This window comes from Empidonax traillii, unplaced genomic scaffold, assembly GCF_003031625.1.
Source record: "Empidonax traillii isolate 1590-97213 ecotype Southwest subspecies unplaced genomic scaffold, ASM303162v1 scaffold15:size5535645, whole genome shotgun sequence".
NCBI classification, from domain to species: Eukaryota; Metazoa; Chordata; class Aves; order Passeriformes; family Tyrannidae; genus Empidonax; species Empidonax traillii.
In genome coordinates this window covers 2,450,482-2,473,852 of record NW_020955208.1, presented here as the reverse complement: position 1 = coordinate 2,473,852, position 23,371 = coordinate 2,450,482, and the positions used below count along the sequence as shown (strand labels likewise).

The 23,371-nt window shown below is 42.6% G+C and overlaps 1 protein-coding gene across 2 annotated transcripts in view; it reads left to right on the top strand.

Annotated features, from left to right (window-relative positions):
* The window catches only part of TRABD2B (TraB domain containing 2B), a 276,057-nt gene that overhangs the window by 227,361 nt on the left and 25,325 nt on the right, over window positions 1-23,371 (top strand). For both annotated transcript variants that reach the window (XM_027893833.1, XM_027893841.1), the window contains exon 5: window positions 4,907-4,997. In XM_027893833.1, the coding sequence (XP_027749634.1) occupies window positions 4,907-4,997 (91 nt within the window). The remainder of the gene's footprint in view (window positions 1-4,906; window positions 4,998-23,371) is intronic.

Below are 23,371 nucleotides of genomic sequence, written 5' to 3'. Positions count from 1 at the left end.
GCACAACTTCAAAGGCTCTGGCAATGGAGGTCCTTTGTGAGGGAATTATCTCCTGCTCCTTTGTACCCCTTTATCCTTCTAAGCCACGGGACAAAGAACTGTGAAACGAATAGACAAAGTAATTTGTAGGAGATCTGTAAACCTAGATAAAGTACATAGCATTAGCTCAAAAACTTTTTTTTTTTTCTGCTTCTGTCATCAAAACATGGTTCTGTTTTTCTGTGCAGAAACACATAAGTTCATTTAACTTTTGAGGGACGCAGCCTTATGCTTAGACATGCTATTGATGAGAGTCACCAGGATGTCTGAAGTGGTAAAGAAGAGCTTTAGTTTATGTGGCCAGTTATAAATTATGTGGCTTTTAAGAGTTGGCTGAGAAGTATCTTTCTCCTCACCTAAGGATATTCCACTAATAAAGAAAGAAAATGCATTTTTTCAGCCCTGTGTGTATGCATGCACGTGCTTTAAGGAAACCACTTATTTTTCACCTTTTAGAAAAAAAAAAAACCAAAGTGGTTTATTCTTTGTTTCTTCCAGTGAAAAATGAAACCTCGGGGAGATAGGAAACACATTACATGGATCTGCTTTGTGTAGTCCAAAGGACAGCTCTTAATTAAAAATAAAAAAGCAAACCAGGGAGGGAAGGTCTTTGATTAATGTTAGCAACCTGTATAATGTGTTCCTCCAGTGTCTCCAGATCCTCTGTCTCAAAAAAACAACAAATGAGTGAAAGGAGAATAATCTTGGCCTCATCAAATTTAATGAAGAAACCCCCTTTAAGTGCAGTGAGTCACACTGGCCACTCCACTGTATTTGTATTCAAACTACAAAATGATTGCATTTAGCACTGGGTCTTGTCCTGAAGCAAATCCCATGAGTATCTCCTTATCCTCAGAGGGTGGAAGGACTGCGTCCACACTTGGTTTTTTTTTTAAATCTTAAACTGTTAGTAGTGGTTGCTCTGCATATCTCCATGCCCAAGTACAGACTCTCACTTGAGCTCCCTATCTAGAGAATCTTTTATGTCTGCTTCCTCTCCTTTTCTCATACTTCCATGGATTTCCCAAGGCAGTTGATGTTCTGACCTCTTGGATCCAGTTTTCATCAGCTGTCAAGATAAATTTGGTTAATACTCCAGGAATAGTTTATTCAGATTTAGACTGAAGAGGGAATAGTGATGGAAATGCAAGATCATTCCCCTGTCTCTCTAATCTGTCTGATATGTCTCTAGATGCACTAACTTTTCAATAGTTATACTTTCTTGAGTTTTTTTCCAGGCCAGGAAGAGAAACTTTTAAAATATTTCAGCAGAAGCACACATACACAGACATAGATGTATATATAAGGCTCATTTTATTTATATCTCTAAATAAAAATTAAATCCACTGGTGTTATAAAAATATGACAGTTGTTTCATATTCTGTTTGCATATGTGGGCAGCTAGAGGCAGGGATTTGATGAGTTTAACTGATGCTGAGCTTAATTTTCTCCAATATATGGGTTAAATTTGAATTCATTACATGCCATAAGCTGTCAAAGTATTCTATTGTTGTCAATATCTAGCCTGTGAATGCTTATCTCAAATTTTGGGTGACTAAGGAGAGTTATTTTATGTAAAAAATTTCTCATATAGAAAATTTTTCCTGGGTTTTAAAACTGGGAAGAATAATAATGATGGACTTCCCAGCAGGAGGCAAGCCAAGACATTTCTTCCAGGAATTCTTTAACCCCAGAAGTACAGCAATGACTTGAGAGTGTTTTCGTGTTTCACATTACCCACCTGGACTGGGTGCACTCAAGTGCCACCTTTTTCCTTAAACCTTCCTTTTCCACATATATCTCCCATCCTGAGGAGCTCCTTGCCACGGGTCACTGTTGGGAAGGTGGCTGTGTTGGGTGGGAAGGCTGCTGGTCTGATGCATAATTTTGGATTTTCCATCACTAAGGTAGAACATGACTTCAGATTGTTTGCAGTGTGCATAAGGAGCTGCTGGTTTGGATACAGCAGCATCACTGTGATGTAAAATAAAGAGTTGGATACAAAACCAATCCCAAAACCAATCCCAGTATGGGAATTCTGACTGGACAGAGAGGACAAGTAAAAGTCAGAGCTGGTTCATATAGAAATCCTGCAATCAGGTGTAGAAGATGCATTAACAGGGCAAGCTGATGGTGAGATGGGTGGTGATTTGCCCAGCTGTACATGGGATAATGCAAACAGGAAAATTTTAAGAGAAGTCTAAAGGTAAAGCTTTCCAAAGCGCTGCTCATGCCATTTCCTATAAGTTGTTGAAGCATCAGGCTCTGTTGATACATGTGGAATGGGTAATTATTGGGGGGTCAGCTTTCATTTTGGTTTTGATTTTTTTTTTTTTAATTTTTAATTTCTTTTCTCTTGATTGAACTGGGGTATTGAAAATATTGTAGTATGTGTAGAATTGTGGACCTAAAATGAAATAACTGTGATGTCCACATTGAAATTTGTGATGAGGATTTTAATTTATCCAGGGATTTGAAGTTTGGTGAGATTTTTTTTTTAATGGGAGCTGGTATTCCTTCCAGTTAAGAAAGGCGAAATGAAAAGAATAAGCCTTGAGAATGGAGCAGAGGATAAGGAGATTTGTGATATGGAAGTTCAGTCTCCGGTCTTGAAAAACGTCCTGGTCTTCATCTGTCACTTGAAGGGACTTGCAGGCTTTGCTGAGGAGCTTATTTTGTTGACAGTCCTACCTCTCTGTGGATGAGGAAGCAGAGCTGTTGCAATAGTTACTTTTCCCCCTGGCTTTAAAAGAGTTAAAATTGGGTTCTTTTGTACTGTCATAATGTCAAATATTGGCTGGATTCAGGGCGATTATTTACATTAAGAAATCTTTTGGCATTTAAGACTCTCGTTCAGGGAAGGTAGAGTGTTGTACCACTGACTCAGAAACATCTCTGATACTTTTGACTTTGGTTCCTCAGTGTCACTTGGCCACTGACAGAATGGGGACCTTTGTTTGCCTTGGCCACTGCATAAAAAAACAGGATATGATCAAATCCAGTTAATCATTCACAAATGTCTCATTTCTTGAATCTCTGAGGGTGTATAGCACATTTTTGGGACCGTTCTCTGCTGCTTTGGCTTTTGTTAGAAGTAAGCTAGTAAGGAGAAAATCAAATTTTGAGTTTTCTTAAAAGGAAGTGGAGGAATCCTGGAACACACTAGGGCTCTGCAAATGTATGTTTAATCATTTAAAGAAATGTCTTTTGGCTAAAAGCTCTTACCAGCGCTTGCAAGTTGCACTCAAAGCTGTACAGCTACATCATTCCAACAACTGATGTGAGTTAGCGCCCTTGTTGGCAGCGTGAGTAGAGAGATGCAGGCTTAGCAAATCGTGGGGGCTGAGTTACTCTCAAATTCATTGTGACTTTGTGCAGCGTGGGCGAAGTGTCCGGGGGGTGACTCTGCTGATGGTTACACCAGCTCCTTACACAGTGGCACGGATGGAGAGACTCAGGCACATCTTGCCTGCTTTGTTTCGTTACAGTGCAAAGCACTTGGCTCTGCTGTGGAGCAGGGCAGTTCCAAACGTCTCCTGCAAACAGTTTGACTGTGCTTAAGGCAAGCACACGCTCTCCAAGCAGCAGCAAACCAGAGGAGTGAGTGCTCACACGCAGCACATGGTGGAACTCCCTGCTGCAAGATGCCACAGGGCAAAACGTGCATGGAGGCAGAGCCTTGAGCAAATCCGTGGTGAATTGGCCTATTCAGAGCTGTCAGTGAGATGCACTGACCTGGGTGTAAATGGGGGTCACCCAGCCCTGCAGAGCTGGGAGCTAATGGGCACGATGGAGCAGGATTGTTCTGTCCTTTCTCAGTGTCAATCATGTGCACGTGTACATACCCTTAACACCGTGGGCTGCAGTTGGAGACAGGTTACTGGGCTATGTGGATTTTAATAAACCTGTTAGTGGGGCTTCTTGCTTTCTTACTTTTATATCTAGCCCATCCTGAAAACAATGTGGGACTGTAACAATAAGTTGCGAGCTTTGGAGGGATTACACTGCCTTATTGAGTCTGTACCCAAAGTCCTTTGAGGGCTCCCATTGACTCCAGTGGGATTTGGTTCAGACCTCAAGTATGTAGAACTCTCTTAAGTAAACTCTTTCAAGGCCTGTACATGCTGCAGTACTTATTGGGCTCTTTGTTACTTCTGTGAATAGGAATGTGACCTTTACACTTCTAACAAAGAGCCCTGAATTACAGGACTAAATCTTCATGTTTTGGGAGGGATAAGGTTACCATCCCAGCTCCTCCCAACCCTGCTGAGCAGGTGGCTCAATGGTTGATGAGGGAGTTCCCCAGTCACTGGGGGACTGCTTAGACAAGCACTGAATGTGTAATACAGCAGCTTCAGAGCTTCTTCATGAGTGGATGCCCATGAACAGTGGTGGTCAGGGTAGACATCTGGGTTTATACATTGTTCCATTTCAGGAGTCAAAGCCCTGGTCATATCCTTTTGCCACCGCAGGGTCACTCTGATATCCACATTAGAAGTCTATTTAGTCCATGTACATACTAAAAATGGCCACTGTGGAAGACAAGGCTAGTCAGCCATCTAGGTTTTCTATTGTCTACTCAGTCTCTTGGCCACATGAAGGGAGGGAGGGATGAGTAAAATGGAAGAAGGAAGTGTCGGGCTGTACATTCCCCCTTCCTCTGGCCATTGCCAAAGGCTGCAGTGGGGCTGCGTGGCAAATAGCTGAGTCTGAATGACAACAAATTACATGTCGTGCCTTTCTTGCTTTTGAAGCTGGTCTGGCTTCTGGTACCCTTGCCTCCCAAACCTGCTGTTCCAACAGGAGAAACTCAAGTGAGTGAGAGGAGCAGTTTAATTGACAGTGCTATTTTCTACCTGTATTTTAGGTCACTTCCTGGGTAACAACACTGTGATTGATGTACTGAGACAAGCAGGATTTGAAGTGGAGCACACTCCTCCTGGACAACCAATTGGAAAGTAAGCAGCTGCCCACAGATTATTAATCACTTTCTCTCCTTTTTTCTCTCCCTTCTTCTGTGACTAAGCAATATTACTGCATTAGTATAGGAAGTGGGTGAGGAACCTCCCTTTCCCACCCAAGTTCCAGACAAAAAGTTCATTGTAAAGCATCCATTGTGTGAGTTTGGAAACATATGGAGCCTCAGTGGCTGGGGTTTTTTGTTGGGTTTGTTTTTCACTTGGGGACACTATTTATATCACAGCTGCTTCGTTATACCAGCTCAGAAGTGCCACAGTTTCTTTCCAGAAACATCTCATTCAGCTCATTTTCCTCCATAGCTGTTTTTCATTTTTCTCTCTGTGGGGTTTTAGCTGCTTCTCCGTTGCAGACCTCTCTGTCAGTCTGCTGTTCTTCAGCTGGAATTTCAGTTTTTCCTGAAGGACCAGATTTAATGTAGCAGATGCACCTTGGAAAGTGTATTGGGTAGGTAGAGAGCAATTCAATATTCCCTGAGCTTCTCCATCTATCTGGTCAAATAAAGGAGGCAGGAAGGGACTGATCACCAGGCTCTTGGAAATGTTCGTTATCATAAGAAAAAATACGGCATGAAATTGTCCTTAGTTAGTGAAACAAACTTCCTTCATCCCATAGAATTTTCCCTTTCCTTTAGATGAGGTCTCTTTCAAAGGAATCATAGACAGTAAACCCATGAGGGATGGTGAGAGACCATCTAGCTTTTCCCTAGAAAATTAGCCTTTCCCCTGCATTCTGCAGATAAAATTTGGCCAGGATTACTCTGTCATAGGATTGTTATCCTCATTAGGAGAAAGTGTTAGCAGCATGCTCCTGTCCCTGGTGGGCAGACATGACATGGTCCAAATATGAGGTGAGTGTCAATATGGAGGATTAATCGCAGAGGTAGCAGGCCATGTCTGAAAAAACTATGTGTAATATAGTTGGAAAATCTGGCTGATCTAACCTTGTTTGTGAAACATCCGCAGTGATTCATATAGAATATCATATGGCTCAACTGTACATAAGTGTCTTTGACAGAGCATTTATCCTAAATGCTTCTCGAGGTCTGTTGAGCAATAAAAGCATCGTCTTAAATAACAAGGGGGGAAAGAGGAAGAAAAAGCTATCAAACACTGGGAAGAGGATATATTCAGAGGAGGTTTAAGAAGCACTTTGGCAGAGGGAGAGAAATCAACGTGGCACACGGAAGAGCAGTAAACACTGTAACAGGCTGGAGCTGGAAATTTTGACTAAAATTAACAACAAAAAAATACAGCAAAACAGAAAACCCAAGCAAATTGTAGCAGAACAGCTGAGGTGTACTGTTCCTAGGTTTCTGACAAGGAAACTTTCCACTCAGGGAAACGGACACTTTCTTCAGCAATTTTCATTTAGCTGAAAGTATCATCTTCCATGAAAAGTGTTTCAGCTGGAAATTGTGAAACTTATAATTTATTGGCTGTTGCAAGCCCTTGAGAAGAACAAAAGATACAGTAGTGTGAGAGAAGTCCAAGAACAGTTGCTGCTCTTTATGGTCTTGGGATATGTCTTTACACATCATCACAGACTGGAAATAAAGGATGGGGCAGGAAACTTGAATCAAAGCCAGCGCTTAATGTTGACTTTTTTTGCAGAGTGGGGCACTTCTGTGTGTGCATTCCTCCACCTTGGCAGCAGTGTCTCCTGTTCACGATGTCTTCGCTAAAGTTGTGTTCTCTGGGGAAAATGTTCCTGAAAGAAAGTGGACTGGGACTGCTGCCTAGATCAATGCACATGTTCATCAGCTGAACTGTCCCACACTTGGTGACTTCTGTTCCCAGCTCCAGACCATGGTGTGGGGCAGGTTGGCCCCTTTGTATGGACTAGTATCCCAATTCAAGTGAGGTCTGCTCTGAACACTGAACATACAAAACTTTATTAAAGGGTACAGTGTTGCACAGGAATACTGGATTGAGTCGAGGGAGAGCACATGGTTGCCCCCCATAAAGATTAAATGCTCCTGTGGTCTGATGATGAGGCAGATGTGCCAGTTCTAGATGAAAATACAGGAAGAAAGAAAATTATGTGGTAAAGAAGTCCAGAGTTGCCACTAGACTGCATTACTCGAGGTGCAGAAACAGCAGAAGACTATAGAAATTGTGGATGAAGAGGAATTAAATATATTCACAGGGAACAGCTTGCAGCCTTTAGAAAAAAAGAGGCTCTCAGACATGCACATCAGGGGATGTCGTTGTCCTACAGCTGGGGCTGTAGCCATCAGAAGAGCCTGGGACTCCCCCTTAGAAACGAGGAGGCTGCTGCAAAGCATTTGTCTGGTTTTTTTTAAGAATAGCTTGTATTTTATGATTTCTGGGCAAGATGCAAGACAGTCTAGCCAAACACAGTTATGACAAAAGGCAACAGCATGTTCAGAAAGCGCAGCAAGTTGGTTGTTGTGTTGTCGGGGTCATGTTGCTCTAATTGAGACTCTTAAGGAACCTTGAATTTTTGTCCAGCCTTCTATTTTCACTCTTCTGCTCTTTAAAAGATGAAATGAAAACATTTGAAGACAGTTAGAAAGGCCCAGAAGAGGAACCATTTTGTGATAGTGGCTATACTAACAAAATGTATACATAGAATAAATAAATAGAAACTCAACAAAACTTGGGCTGCTTGCAGAGTAGAGGCTGTTTTATGAGTTACAGAGATGCAGGTGTTTTCATCTTGATTCTTGTGAAGCCATACATGAACTAAGAGGTATTTCTCCCCTCTGCTGAAACCCAAAAGAGACATATCTGCTTTACTTCCAAATAAGTTGTATAAGGGAGTCAAGCCCACTGCGCTGCATTCTGGCATTGACAATTGAAAAATTGGATAGTATTCAGAGAAGATCAGCTGGACTCTAATGTAGAGATTGTTGGGGGTGGACAGCACATGGAAAAAATGCAAGGGTTGGAAAAAAACTGAAGCAGCTGCATGCTTATGTTTTGGCCAAGGGAATTCAAAAAAGGAGTGCTGTGGACAGATTGTATGCAGGAGAATGAAGAGGAACAATTTGAGCTGGCACATAGAAACATTTGGAGGTATTATCAGATTGAAATTGAGGGTGGTTTTGGATGAGTATCAGTGATTTCTTGACAGTGATTTGCAGGACAATCTTTCTTAGATCGAGTAAGAAGCCCCATTATGTGAAAGTAACATTAGCAAAACACATATTCTACATCCTGCTTCATACCCATGCTGCCTAGCCAAAAAAGCAAATACTACTTTTCTTTAATATCTCTGTTCCTAGAACAGTATTATTATTATCATTATTATTTTTATTGACATGATTAGTAGTCTTATCTTTATAATCAATAATAAGTAAGTCGTGTTACTATAAATAGGTGGAGTATATTCTGGTATGATTTAAATCCCATTTCAGTTTCAGAAAGGATAAAGAATACCTTTTTAGAAAATAACTAGTACTGTTCCTGTGTATGAAAAAAAAAGAGAATCCTTGGGAAGAGTGAAACAGGACAAAGACCAAAGCTGTTTGTGCTTTCAGTTACATACAGGCTGGGTAAAGCCAGAAGATTGTTGGCTTCCTCTATCCAAAAAGCTAAGCATGGGTTGGGAAATAGCTGCTCTCTAAGCCAACCAAACCAAATACCTAGAGTCTCACATTTCTGTTGTCTGGTGACAAGCATGAATTTGAGCCAAATTCTCCTTTTCTTAAGGTATCAGGGAAAAATAAAGTGAGATCTTGTCAGGCTAGAAGAGATAGCCAAGACGTGGAGGGGTTTGATGGCTCCAGAATCAGTGAACTGGCAAAGGAATGTTCCTATAAAGTACATTTATCTGGTGTGGAGCTATTTCAGAACTCTCACTGACTGGATTTCTGAAATCTCCTGGCTCCTCCTGTTGATCTGCCTTAGTGGCCCAGTGTTGACCTTCCTGAGCGTCCTCTAGAATCCCTCCAGGTGACTGTTGAAAACACCTTCTTTAAAGCTTGATCCCTTTCTGTAGAAAACACCCTGTTGCACTCATCATGCAGAGAAATGCCATAAACACTTGAGAACTTATCGTCATGTTGGCTTCATTTGTTTATTTTGTTGCCTGAGGGAAAGCGTCCCAAATCTGTTTGCACGACAACCCTCAACAGCATTCATATTTGCTTCTTATTTTGCTGGCTGTCCTCCTTGTCCCCAAACAAAGGCATTGGAAAATTAGTGTATCTCATTGCTTTGCCCTGAGATAAGAAAGTCAACTTTTTTTTTTGCTTCTTTTTTTTCTTGGTGGAGTTCTGCCAACTGGCTGTCCCTGCTCCTCTCTGTCTTCAGAAAGCAGAGCTGCGTGCTTGGGGTTGGGAGAGAGGAGGAGATGGGAGAAAATCTCCCCTCAGATGGATTCCAGTGACTGGAGCAGATAAAGGGCCACAGCTGCTTCAAATTTAATTGGAAACAGCAAAACTGCAAGATCAATCCAGGAAGCACCTGTGTCCGTGATGACTCTATTGTTGCTGGGTTCTCAGAACCGGCTCTGACCTTCTGCCACTCACCAAGCCCTGATGTGCTTCACACTGTTCTCTGGGCCAGGAAAACATGCAGCAGTGCTCATTTCCACCAGACTGCTCTTTCCGAGGTTGTGCTCAATGCTACCTTCTTTCAGAACGGGAAAATTCAGTACAAGCTTTTGTATCTGCCCTTTTGAGAGTTTATTGTACGCTCGCAGAGCTCTGCTGGAGAAATCAATTACTCTTGCTCCTTATGTTTGAACTTCCTGGCCCAGTTGAAGCAACGTGTCTTTGCTGTTGTAACTTACTCCTTTCCTTCTTTCTGAAGCAAAGAGCTTCCTCCTTCACCTTCTCCTGTAGCATCCTACAGTTGTGGCCTCCTACTCAAGGTTATCTCAGTGTGGAAGTCTTTTCTCCCCTAGGAATGCTCTGTTCTTTCCCATGGGATAAAAGCACTCACTCCACACAGTGATGCAGCAAGGATTCCTAAGCTTTCTGAGGTGATATAAAGAAATGGGAAGATGTTTGACCTAACATTCCCCACAGCCCCAAATTGGTAAGTGTGTCAATTCAGTAGACTGCACCCCAGAAAATTATGGATGCCATGAGAGCTCTCAGGAATCTCCCAGTAGTTGCCAAGTTCCTTGAGACGCCCAGGAAACTTTAGCTTTCTGGTGCCAGCCTGGCAGGGTTACTCCGCTCTGCTTAGCTGTTAATTTTTGGGACGTGCCAGGGAGAATGTTAAAGTTGTAGTGAAATAAGTAAAAAATTATTTAGAAAAAAAAGACAAGTAAAAAATAAGTATTTATGAGAACTGTGACACTTCCATTAAAAGCAACTGAGTTAATTGAGAAAAAAGGTAGAACTGAGAAGGAGGGATTCGGGATCCCATCTCCTCTGAAATAGGGACAAATGCACGCTTTTTTCTTTTATGTAGGTGGAATAACCTCCCTGTTGGGATGCTGCAGTTCTTAATCCTATTGTAAACCTTTGGATCTTTCACTTGATCTGAGCCTGAGGATCATACTCCCTTCACTAGCTTCCTTCCCTCAGAAGAAAAGCAAACCCATTATTTAGGGGTTTCTCTGACAGCATAATTTACAGTTAAGAGGTGTATAGGGATGAAATGGGGTTCATCTGCATGCACTGGGAAATTTATTGCCTCATCTAACACTGGAGAATATGACTACTCAATGCTTAAAATATTTAGTTATGAAAATATGCATATTGCAGTTTTATGTTCCCATGTGCCTTTAAAATATCCTCCTTTGCAATTTAATTGTCTTTGTGTCTACCTTACTGCCACAGAGTCAGACAAAGTAACTCTGGGGGGGAGGGGGGAAGTTGAAGAAAGTCTCTAAAACGTGGTAGAAAAGCAAAGTCAATTTACAAGTTCTCAGCCATAGAAACTTAATTATCCTTTAAGCAACGCATTACTTAGGGACAGTGTATCTCTGTGTTCTTTAGGCTACATTTAAATGCTGGACACCATCTGAAAGAATGCAATTTAGCAAATTGCTACCAAAAAAAAAAATCTGGTGTTGGAGTAAGAATATGGAACAGAACTTCTCAGGAATTTTGTGCTTGACTAGTTCACCCAGGGGGACATTCACTTTTCTCTATAATCAGATTTCATCCTTGGCAAAAATTCTTGTTTCGAGTGAAAAAATTGTTTCATATTCCATATAATTCTGTTCCTTGGGAACTTGCACGCAGGGCCACTGGGGAACCTGGGCTTGCTCCTTTTTGCTCAAGGGCAGCCTCCTCACAGAGCTGTCCTCCAGCCAGTGCTAAGGTTTCTGAGTTTTTTGCTGCTCTGCAGCCTATCAGTTTGAGGAGATCTGTATCTCATACTCCATAAACTATCTAATAGTAAACTTACAGAGCCTTGGAGACTTCAGAAGTTCAGCGCTCGTTCTTAGCGTATTTCCTAGCCAAATTTTGGAGTTCTTGTTTCCACAGGAGAAGCTGATTTTTTTCGCCCTCCTTCTGCTTCCAGCCAACTCTAATGCAGATTTTTTCACCTAAGGTCATTAGTATGAGATGAAATATTTGGTTTGTAGTTACTAGAGATAAAGCTGATCCAAAGTGCACTGAAGTCAACAACTTCCATTGTTGGCTTCCATCGGTGCCAGTAGCTTTTAGAGGTCCTTATTATTATGAGATAGTTGTTGATTCTCTCCTGTCTTTGGTGGTGAGGAGCCATGAGGGAATTGGTAGAAAACTAGGAGTATGTTCACACAGTTGTGCAGATGCTTACTATAGTCAATGTAAAAAGACTGGCTTTTCCAGAGTAATGCTCATGGGTGTCTTAGACACCTGGCCCAACTTGCTTGCAGGAGGTGTCTGGCTAGTTTTAGATGGCTAATCATTTTGTGAAATGAATTCCCCTCCTATCTGAAGGCCCCCTATTCAAGTTGGACAGTGTCACTAGACACACTTAAGCCTTTGGAAAAACTGCACCATCCCCTCTCCAGCGTTATATTGAAACAGTGAGGTTGTGTGACTTGGTTTGTGTGTTCAGCCTGCACTTGTCCTGTGGATTGATGGCCTCCCTCCCAAGTGATATCAATCTGGGCTGAAGTGGAGCTGCACTTTGTAACAGCTCAAGGGGCACAAAGGTATCAAGTGGCATTGTGTGGTTTGAAAGATGTCGTTTATCTAAGGAAGTTTGTGGTCTGTTTGCTGTCACTCTGTCTTTGCCGAGCAAACTTCCCTTACCTTCACTATCACGTTGTCAGGCAAAGAGACCTCACACGTTAGGACTGATAGCTTTTCCACTCCCAGAGCTGACTTCTTTTCCTTCAGCAAGTGGGCTGAAGTTGCAGGCTGTGTTGATAATCAATAGAGCTGTTTGATTCAGCATGAGTGTAATTGCTAGTAATTTTGCTTGCAGGGAGCTCTTTACTAAGCACAAGTTCTTAAAAAGGGAAGAGGATTTCTGTCAATGAAGAAGGCAATGACTTTTCTCATCATCACTTTCACTTAAAATTCCTTCAATAATGGTATCTCAATAAAAAACAGTCAGGGATACAGTTTTCTACATAGGATTTCACTGAGTAGGACATTTCATCTTTCAGGAGGGATCAGATGTGCACAGGGACATTCTCTGAAGCCTAAATGGGGTTAGAAACCCTCCCAGACAGCATTGTGTGAATGGTGACATGGCCAAATGATCCCCTGTGGGTGGATCTTGTGGGATGCTGTGAAGTTTACTGAAACATTTCTGAACTGCCCTTACAAGTAGAAGGTCACTCTAATGCACATCTGCCATGTGATCTTCTGTCACTTCTTGTCCACTTGGGTGCAAAGTAGTCTCACTTTTAACAACTCACGGTGTCTCAGCCAAGCCAGGTGACTTTGTGCTGGCCACAACCGAGCTTTGAGTCTGAAATGACTGTGGGGTTGTCCCTGGAGGAGAACATGGTGAAGGGTCGGACTGAGATGGATGTGCATCAGCTGCTCCTCCTAGTTAAGTGCTAGTATTAGGAGCAGGAATGCCAAAAGGAGTTAAGTTCTTATAACAGGAATAGTAAATTAAGGATGGTGAATTTATGAAGCACTTGTCACAGTAAATAACTTAGAATGCCAGAGTGCATTTTTGTGTCATGATCATTGAATCATTTTTATGAGTAGTCAAAGTAAATTCACGTGTAATCTGTAAAGTTTGTAGAGAGTTTAATTCATCTAGGAAATCATGTGTTGGGAATACAGTACCCAGCTCCAGATCAGATATACTTCAGAGAAGTGTTAAGGTTTTAAAATCCTTCCACAAGCCAAACTGATCTCCAGAACCTTTTTGAGTTTCACCCTTCTCTGGACCTCATGCTCCATGCAAGTGAACATCATGCCAATATGTTTCCCATTTCCTGAGGATTAAACTGCTGTGTTTGATGACTCAGGACTTTCCAAGAAAGCAGCTCAGTCACTCACTGTCTGAAGTGGCCTCAGGTGCCTCAGAGGACATGTTTGCTCTTACACAGTGATTCATGATTTCAGACCAGAGGATCAACTCTCTTTCTTTTTTTTTTTTTTTTTTTTTTTCTTCCCACAAAGTTAATTAATAAAACAAATTTCTATTAGTGGGTGTTGAAAGATTTTGGCTTTCCACCTACACTCCCAAATGCTCTGCATTCCAGGGAGAATGAAAAATGGACCTGTGAACAGAAACGGGAGGGAGGAAAAATGCATCAGATGCTGTAGGTGGATGTAGACACAGTGGCCGTCAAGTGATATGATGGAAGAACTTCCTGAATGAAGAGAGTTTCTTGCAATTGTGATTGCTAAAAAAGCACTACTACAGTAATCCAATTTTATAATTCATACATGCAAATTTAGAGAGAAATTTTGGGGCCAGACACAAGGAGTGCCTGGCAGAAACTGAATTATCTGTTTGTGCCTCCCTGTTGACCTCTTGCTGAGGCGGGCGGCCACGTGGAACACAGTTGTTCTGCTTGTGAAAACTGGATCCTTTGCCACTCCAGTTTGTCAGGAGAAGCACCTGGAAGACTCACCCAGTCGTGGTCACTGTGGACCTGGCTATGCCCATTTGTCTGCCTCATCTGTAGCCCCACCACAGAACAAAATTTTTCATCAACACCAAAAATTAAGCCTAAATTTACACCCAGCATGGTCATAACTTTTGTTGACTTCAGGGACATCAGACCAGCTCACCACTCTGTAGTGCCACTGCCTGCTGATGGCAGCTTGCAGAGGAAGAGACCTTATTTGGTGCTCTTATTTGTGAGAAACAGCACTCTGAAACCTTTTTGCATTGGCTTCCAGTCAAGTCAGGGATTCTAAGGTTTTCCTGCTAACCTGTAGCATCTCAGCAGCAAAGTCATAGACAGGCTCCAAGTGCTTTGGTACCCAGTGCCCTAGATTTGCATCTCCTCTCATGTGAGCCCAGCTTCACATTTCCAGATCTCTCTAGCAAAAATAAAGGCAGTCACAGAAATACCTCTGTCAGGACAGCACATCCCAGTTTATGTTTGAATGGCTGATACAGATCTGGAGTCCCCAGTGATCAAAGTGGACATTCAGAGATGAGCCCCATGTTGTGTTTTAAGTGAGCACAGCACTTTGAAACAAGGATGAAGCAGGAGTAAATCAGGATGAAGGATGTGGAGCATTAACTACTTTACATGAAATCCCTGCTGGAAAGACGTGGCCAGTGTTCCGAAGTTTTCCTTGGAGGGCACTTGGAAGTTGCATACCAGCCTATTTGTGGAAAGCTAAACAGTTTCCTATTGTCCTTGATGTGAAACGCTTCCCAGATAAACACTTTCCCCCTCCATTGAGGGAAAATGATACAGCCTGTCCAGAGCTCTAACACAGGGGACTACACTGGGCTGCTGCTCAGCCTTGCCAGGGTTGCTGGTTTCTGTTGGCACTGAGCTTTGCTAAGGGCTCCAGTTCACATACACGCCAGCATCGTTAAGGAAAAGTTCCGTTATTGAGTGGGACCGGGATAATCTTCAAGGCTTTAAGAACATTGTGTGCCCACGTCTTTGGGTTCATTATACCCCCGGAATGTAAATCCCAATCCACAGTGGATAAACAAGGTTCACATGGATCTCGAATACTTCTGTGGTATTGTCTCTTCCTGAAGGGGAAAGAAAACATTGGTAGCTGAAATAAACTCACTGGGGTTATTTTAGCCTGGAGGAAAGGAGGCTCAGGGGGGACCTTATCGCTCTCTGCAGCCACCTGAAAGGGGGTTTTAGTGAGCTGGGGGTTGGTCTCTTATCCCAAATAACAAGCAATAGGAGAAGAGGAAATGGCCTCAAGTTGTGCCAGGGAGGTTTAGGTTGGATTTTGGGAAAAATTTCTTCACAGAAAGGGTTGCCGCGCATTGGAACGGGCTACCGAGGGAAGTGGTGGAGTCACCATCCCTAAAGGGATTTAAAGGGTGTGTAGATGTGGCACTTTGGGACATGGTTTAGTGGTGAATGTGGCTGTGCTGGGTTAAAAGTTGGACTTGATGATCTTAAAGGTCTTTTCCAACTTAAATAATTCTGTGATTCTACAAAGAGAGCAGTAAATCTCTGCTGCTGTAGTGGGTTTAGGTTGTAACATTGCCTGCATTTGTGGCATTTTAAGTCATTTTAAGGAATTATTCCTAACACCCACAGAGTCAAGGCATCATATTCCAGCACAGGGAAGATCCAGAAGTCCCTCCATGAACTTGAGAGAGAAAAAGCTGATTTTTTAAATCAGCAGTTTAAGAACCAAGACTATCTAACATCAGGTTAATACTGGTGGTGTTTTGGTCCAGGTCAGTGGGTGGCTCTTCCTCTGCTTCTCTTGTCCTGCAGACCTGAAGGACCTTGTTGTATCCTCACCTCTGACTCCAGTTTGGGCACACACATGGTTTTGTTGGGTGCCTCTATCCATTCTTCATGGTGCCTCCCAGGCTGAAGACCTCTTCCCAGGAACAGTGTGTCATTCCACTTGCTGACATACAGTCAGTGGATGGCATTGGTGCACAGATTCACTTTTTGCCACCATCTTGTCAAAGCAAACCTTACTTTGAGTCTGTGACAAAGGAATGATCTTTCTTCCCCAGAGGCATGGGATTTCTTGCTAATGTTAAAGGAGAATTTTGCACTTGTATCAAGCTTGTATGTAGATTCAGTTTTAGGTTGCAAATGAAACTGGGAATTGGAAGTTCCACTGACATTTAGCAGGCGCTGAGGTTTTAAATCCCTGAGGCAATTTTAGAAGTTCCCCTCAAGTAGAAAGGCCATTGACTTGAAAGAAAGCAGAGTTAGCAAGGGGTTTGTTTGTTTGTTTTACAAATGCAGCCATGAATTTAGGGCCATTCCTATGTATTCAAGCATTCATACTGATAGCAGCCATTGCTGAATGGCCAGCAATTCCCACTCAAGTCAGTGAAAGGCAGCACAGAAAGGCAGAAAGCCAGAAGTGGTTTAAATGAGGTGATGGAGCAGGATATTGATTTTATTTTCTTCTTTCACTATTGGGGTGCACTGTCCCACTTCCCTCCTTCTTTGCCTTTCCTGCCTTTCCCATAACCTAGTTTGGTCACTCTTAAAGTGTTCCAGCTTTGTGTAGTGATAAGAAACCAACGTGACTGCTAGAACCCGTGCCAGATGCCAGGCATACTTTTGATGAGTCTTTGACATCTGTTAGCCTTGTGATAGTACATGTTTTTTCTGTAGCTAGGCAGTGCTACGAGTTCTCAGTCACCTGTGATACCCTCTCAAAAGACTGGCACTTAGATAAAGCATTTCAAGGCAAAAAAAACCCAAACAGATAAACACATGCAACACACGCACATACAGTGGAGGGAGGAAGCTTTGTAACAGTGACTTAACTGTGCTCTGGGGAGCAAAAGTAGAACAAGTGGATTTAATTTCCCTGTGTTTTACTTTGTGCCGTGTAGGGTTCTCTGCATGGGAAGAAAGCTTGCCTTACTTACTGGTTTTGTCTGTGTTTCTGTGTGTGTACAAACAGTTTATGTATCAGCTGGGTCTGCTCAAGCTTGGAACGAACCACTTGTCATTTGTGCTCACAAAGCACCCCAGTGGAAGTTTCAACCACTGCCCATCCCCAGTCTAATTTTCCTTGACAAATTTCCTTGACAAATTAAGTCTACCGAGATTACACAGAGGGTGCCTGAGGATCTTGATATCTCCCTGGTCAAGGAAACCATTTGGTCTAATTGTTCTACTGGGCCAGCAGAAAGCCCTTGGCAGAGGTGCGTGGACATTCCTGCCTTTTCCTCCGCTGGAAGATGACTGCCACCAGAATTGCTCCAAAGACCCATCGCTCTCTGCCCTCTTCTCTCAGCAGAGGCTGTTAGAAGGGGACCGAAGTACCCCACAGTTCCTGGTGACCAGTGCTATCCAGTTAGATGCAGGAGGAGGGAAGCTCTGCCTTCATACAGACCCACCTCCACCTGCATTTTCGGCTCTGTTGGTAACTCCTTGGGGCAGGTGAGCCCCCAGAGTTCCTGTGCAATGAGGTCTGTAGATGAGTTCAGGGGAGGAGGCTGCAGGGCTGTCACCTTTGTACTGTTGAGTGCTGTGTCATTGTATCCTCAGGACACTCTGGCTGTATCTGTCAGTCATCATCTCATACCCTTGGCCTGTCAGCTTGCTGAGATCGAGCTCTCTAATGAATCCATAATTTCACTCTGGACTTCTTAAAGTACCAATGAAAATAATCACAGACATTGCAATGAAGGAGAGATATTTTCTAGAGTCAGTGCAAGTTTTCCTGTTTTAAGGGGAGAAGACCAGGAGGCTGTTCTTTGTAACTAGTCAGTGAGATTTGGCTGAGTTTATTAAAAACATCAGTTCTTGTGGCCTCAGATGCCTCCTGGATATTCAAGCTGTAGTTCAAGGTCGAATCTCCTAAGTTTCAATTAGCAACCAAAAAAAGAGAACATAAACCCTTCTTTTCTTCCTTTAGGTTTCAGCAGCAATGTGCATGCTTTGTTAATGAAGTATTTTAGTGAAGGTTGAATTTGTCAGACATAAATAACCATTTGATATAAGAAATTTCATCAGCATGAGTTCATACAGAGAGGGAACCTGGGTGAAACAAGGCTAATACATAGAGAGACCTTATGTGAAGTCTGTTAGCATTAGAGTAGACAGAACAGCATTAGACATTAAAGCAAGTGGAGTTTGGAGGGAGGACTCTTCTGCCTTCATCACATTTTGAGGGCTCTGTCCATTACCAGCCAGTAAAAATGCCCACAGACAGGCTGAAGTGTTGCCTGAATAGGGTTTCTGACAACTGTTTTGTTCTTTTCTTGGAAACACTCAGGCCCTGTGATAAAGACAATGCCAATGGGCTATAACAGTATTTTGGAGAAAGCCAGAGTGGCTCTGTGTTCCTTTTTTTAGCTCAGCAGCATCAACGGCTGAGCAGATCAGATGTTCTACGGTGCTGGCTACAGAGAGGAATATTGGATTCAGTATCACAGAGGTGTGGGATCTCTTGCAGACATGGTCTGCTCATGGCTCTTTAGTTCCACACTTCTTCCTGCTGCTCAGTTTAAGTGGTCTATGTCTCTCTCCTTCCAGTGACAGCAGCTCCTTATGAGCCTTTGTTATCTGCCCTCTTGCAATTGTAAGAGCCTTGATTGAACAAGGTACTTCAGGAAGGCAAGTTGCTGTGCTTGTACAGATTTGTGACCTGCCCAGGATCTCATCACTACCAGGACTCAACTTCCAGAGGATCAGACAGAAGTGCAGGAAGCAGCACCAGGCAAATGCTGAATAATCTGCCCTTGTTTTAAGTCTGAAGTCAGTGAAAATGTTGTAGTCCTTCAAGCGAGGCATTTTGTGCCTTGCTCAGTTGATGTCTCTGTGGAGAGTTTTTATTTTTAAGATGTAATGGAAAATATGCACTCCTGTAGATGTATCTTCTCTCTGGAGGATCCAGCAGAGAAGGGAAACTCATTCCCAGTGGAAACAATCTGGAAGCAGAACTCAATTTGGATTGCAAATGAGCAAGATACAGACCACAGTTGTGTGTTAGCTGTAATTCTACTGAGGGATCAAATCAAGCAGCCAGTTTGGGTTTTTATTGTCAGTCAACTTCTGAATCTTGAAAACTGTCTGGATGACAGCTACTGGAATGAAACAAATTCATCCTCACTTTCTTTTCTGTGCTTAAACCAAAGTCAGGAATGGTTTGGGAATAAGAACATGAGACAAGAATAGTTTTGCAACTGAGTTAGCAAACCTGCCTTTATGCATGGCTGTGCAGCTGTGTCCCAGAGAGGAGCAGACAGCCATAGACCATAGACATCAGGAGTTCCACTGACTAAAAATGGAAGTAGGACACAGACAAGTTTTAGTGAGTATGTCTAGTTTGGCTGGGGCAGCTGGAGGAGAAAGAAGGATTTGTTCAGCCCTTGACTTGCTCTCCAGTCTTTGGGGTCTGAGATTGTAACTGCTGAGATGAGCTGGTGGCATTTGTTCTGAGACACTGCCCAAACCACTGTAAATATGCTGTAGAACCACAACTGGCCCAAAACTGAAGCCCAAACCAAAACTTTGGAAATGTCACAGCTGGACCTGAAGAAACTTCATGTTGCAGATTGGGCCAGAATGGGTAAGAATTTTAGGCTTTGCAGAACCTGTTGAATGATGGAAGATAATTCCATCCAATTTTTTAGGAAAAATCTGCTGTGTGTAATTAATATGACATCATCTCAAAGAAACACAGAAAGATTGGAGAGTTTAGAAGGAGAAAAGAGAGATTGCATTACCCACCGTAAGTCCACCGCTGTTCTTTATTGAAGCAATATATGTGTTTATTAAAAAGTTATTAAAAGGAAAGAGCAATATATTTATTCATATTAATAATGGTTTTCAAGCAATAACAGACAAAAAAGGTGTGGAATAAAGCCTGAAAATATTCCAGTTCCATAAAAAATGCAACCCTAAAATGTTATTTTGTCATGTAATACCATCACTGCAGATTCATCAGAAACCTTGTGTATCCTTGGCAAATTTGGACAAAAGCCAGGATTTCCAATCCAGAGGTAAAGCCAAACCTGGGTCAGGCAGAAATAACTTAGGACTGAATTGGTGTGGTGGTAATAAGACAGTGGAGATTTAGGGAACAGAGCCTGAGATGAGGCTTTGTGGGCCACAAGGTTCTTATTTGCTATTAATGTGGGAAATGGAAGCAAGACTGGGGGGTCGACCCATCCTTCCTCTGGGGGCACAACCCATCCTCTGGAGTGCGCAGATTACAGAGTTTTCATGACAGATGCATAAACAAAGGATTATTCAGTTCAAGAACTGAACCAAAAGCTTGAGAAGGGGAAATAAGTTCAGAGCAATTTGAAATGGAATATTTTGAGGATATTTTTGAAAGCAGGAATTGGGTTTTGTTGGGTTTTGTCATTTTTATGTATTAGTTGGGTTTTTCTTTATAATTGAGATCAATTTCTGAACAAAAAAGGGCGCTTTGTAGCATTTAAGTCTTTGAAAGCAGAAGACTAAAAAGAAAAATTAAAAGCTTTGTTCAGAAAATGCTGAAATGAAACATTTTCAGTTTTCTGAAATAAAAGAATTCACATGAAAATGTGGAAATGACACGTTACAAATGTTTCAGCTGCCCTCCTCAAGCTGCAGAACGCTTGTATTTCTTCCGCTGTGCCTTAGACCAGCTCCACTTTTAATGAAATGGAATAAATAACCAAAGTTTTGCTTGTTTCTCTTATTTAAAAGTTTCTCAAACTGGGAAGGAAAACATGACCATCCATGGGAATATCTTCACACGCTTTTCACTTCATTTACGTGCAGAGTTGAGGGTTTGCACAAATATATGTGTATACTGAGGACTAAATTCACTTTCAGGCTAAGGCTACAGTTCTTGAGCAACAGTGATTTTTCCCAGAGAAATAGTCTGACATGGATTCTGAGTACAGAGATACCATCCAAGTTTGGGGTGGACTGTAATCTAATTTAACTACTTAACCTAATTTAGCTGCTCATGAGATGTAGTTGACTATGGTGCAAAAAAATGAAAAAACAATTTTGTTTCCAAATGCTGTTAGTGTGCAGGCCTAAGCCAACTACATCCTAAATATAATAACCTCATTATAATTAAGCTGATTTGGCAAGTGAATAATCAGGGATTTTGCAGGTATTCTCTTTTGCTGTCTCTCGAGCCCAAATTTACCCTCAGTTATTTACAGCACTTAACCTGAAGCAGCTCAGACAGTTCTCAGATCTCTTCTTTGGAGTTACTCTCTTTTGCAGGAAAATATGCACATGCTTTCATCTTGAAGGAGATTATCTCTGTGGTGGCATGCACTGGTGTCACCTGGTTATGTGAGAGCCCGTGGTCTCAATCCCTACTTCCCATCACTAGTAAGAGGCCTTACAAACCATGCTGGGCTGGGTTAGGATTTCTGCCTGCTTTTCTGTTCTTTTGTTTGCTGCTCTCCCAAGAGCTTTGAAAATCTGAGTTTCATCCTGGGGTGTGGAAGAGACCAAAAAAAAAAAAAAAAAGTAAAACTCCTCATGGGACGGGACATTCTGGTGCCCATCTTGTGGGTGTGCATGACTCTCTGAGAGATGTGTAAGGAAAGAAAAGCCAGAAGCAGATGTCTCTGTGGCCTGTGGCGAGGGGAGCAGGGATGCGTGCGAGGGGCTGACGAATTCCTGCCCTGACAAAGACACCCCAACTGGAATTTATGAGAATCCATCCGTAATAAAACGCTTTTAACTTACTGTCTGGCTGTCATCCGGGCGCATCCCAGGAACGGTGGCATAAGGATAAAGCTGCCACATCGCGCATTCCTCACTATCACCGCAGCTTCTCTCTCGATGAAACAGAATCTCCCCTCGTCTGACAGTTCTGAGAACTGGAGCAAGAAAACCTCGGCGACGTTGCTGTGCTTGGAAGCCCGTGCAAAGCATGGCAGTCTCCTGAGCAAAACTTTTCCATCGCTCCCGCTACGAAGTCAGGATGCAAATAACAAATTGGCAGGCTTGGATTTTAGAAGATTCTGCACATATCTGAGGGGAACAGAAATGTTACCGCAAGATTGCTGAAAAAAATAGATGGATGGTTTAGTCGTGTGGAAGATGTGTGTCATCAGCAAAGGAATGTCTTCTCATGAGCTACAGCAAGGGCAAGTCCCTGGCCCTGTGGAAGCCCAGGGGAGGCTTGATGGGACTCACTGCAAACTCTGCTGGCATTACTCTGGCAGGGTCAGTGGCTAAAGGCATAGCCAGGGTCTGCCCTGCCTGATGCTTCCCTGAAACAACTGTCCATGAATCAGTGGTTGGGAAAATCCCTGTTGGTGGGGGCGAGGTGGGGTGCAAGGTGCAGTGTTAACCCCACAGACCCTCTGCTGGTGGGAAAGGTGGGCTGTTCATAAGGGCTGTTCAGAACAGGAGGGAAATGTGGTGCTCTGGTTTGCCCTGCAGAGGGGTTTTGAAGCCCAGACGTGGTCACAGCCCTCTTGAGCTGAGGAATCTGATGTGAGGGGTAGGAATCTGCTTGCCTGGGCAGGGAAAAAGGCACAGCTTGGGGGCTTGGGGTTGGAGTTGAATGAAAGTGAACACTTTTAAGCCTGACAATTATGAAGATATTGCAGGACTTCATGATGTTAATGTAATTTTTCTGACCAGATCAACCCTAGCAAATCTCAACAATGAGTCAATTTTCAACTGTCAGTGCCAGCACAGAGCAACACTGGAGACCACAAGGCAAAGAGAGAAATGCTGAGACAGCCTAATGGAGCATCCAGCTCAGCCCAAACAACTTGCATGTTTTGTTTTGTTCTTTTAATTCTTGAAAAGAATTAGAAAAGGATGGCAAATTTCACCAGAAGTGAAAGAAAACCACAGAGGTCTTTGTCTGTGGATAAAGTGTTTTCAAGAGCTAGCAAGCATAAATGTTTTCCTATTTTCACTGTTTTCTGTACCTTAGGACCAAACCACGTAGGATATTTGCTGAGACTCCAAAGTATTCTTATTTGGACTTTGTTGTTTTAGAGAACTTGTTTTGCAGAACTGCACATCCCAGGGAAGGAAATTAAGGTCAGAGATGAGAAAAACCCACCTAAGGGCCTGAAATAATTTTAGTTTCTCCAAGACCACCCTGTGTGGGAATAATACATTTAAAAATGGGTGGAACCTCTAAGCCTGGACTTGTATCAAGTTATTCATGAAAATTCTCAGAGATCTTTGTGTGGACCAAGATATTTGGGTGGTACTTTCTCACTCTTTCTTCAGAAGAGGCACTGTGGCCTCACAAACTGAAAACTAGCCTTGCTTTTTTTTCTCTGGCTTTAAAAATAGCTGCGTATCTTGAAAAGCTGTCTCAGCAATAGTGAAGGAATGGAAAAAAAAGTCCATTCTATCCCCATGGTTTCATACAGTGCAGCTGTGCTAA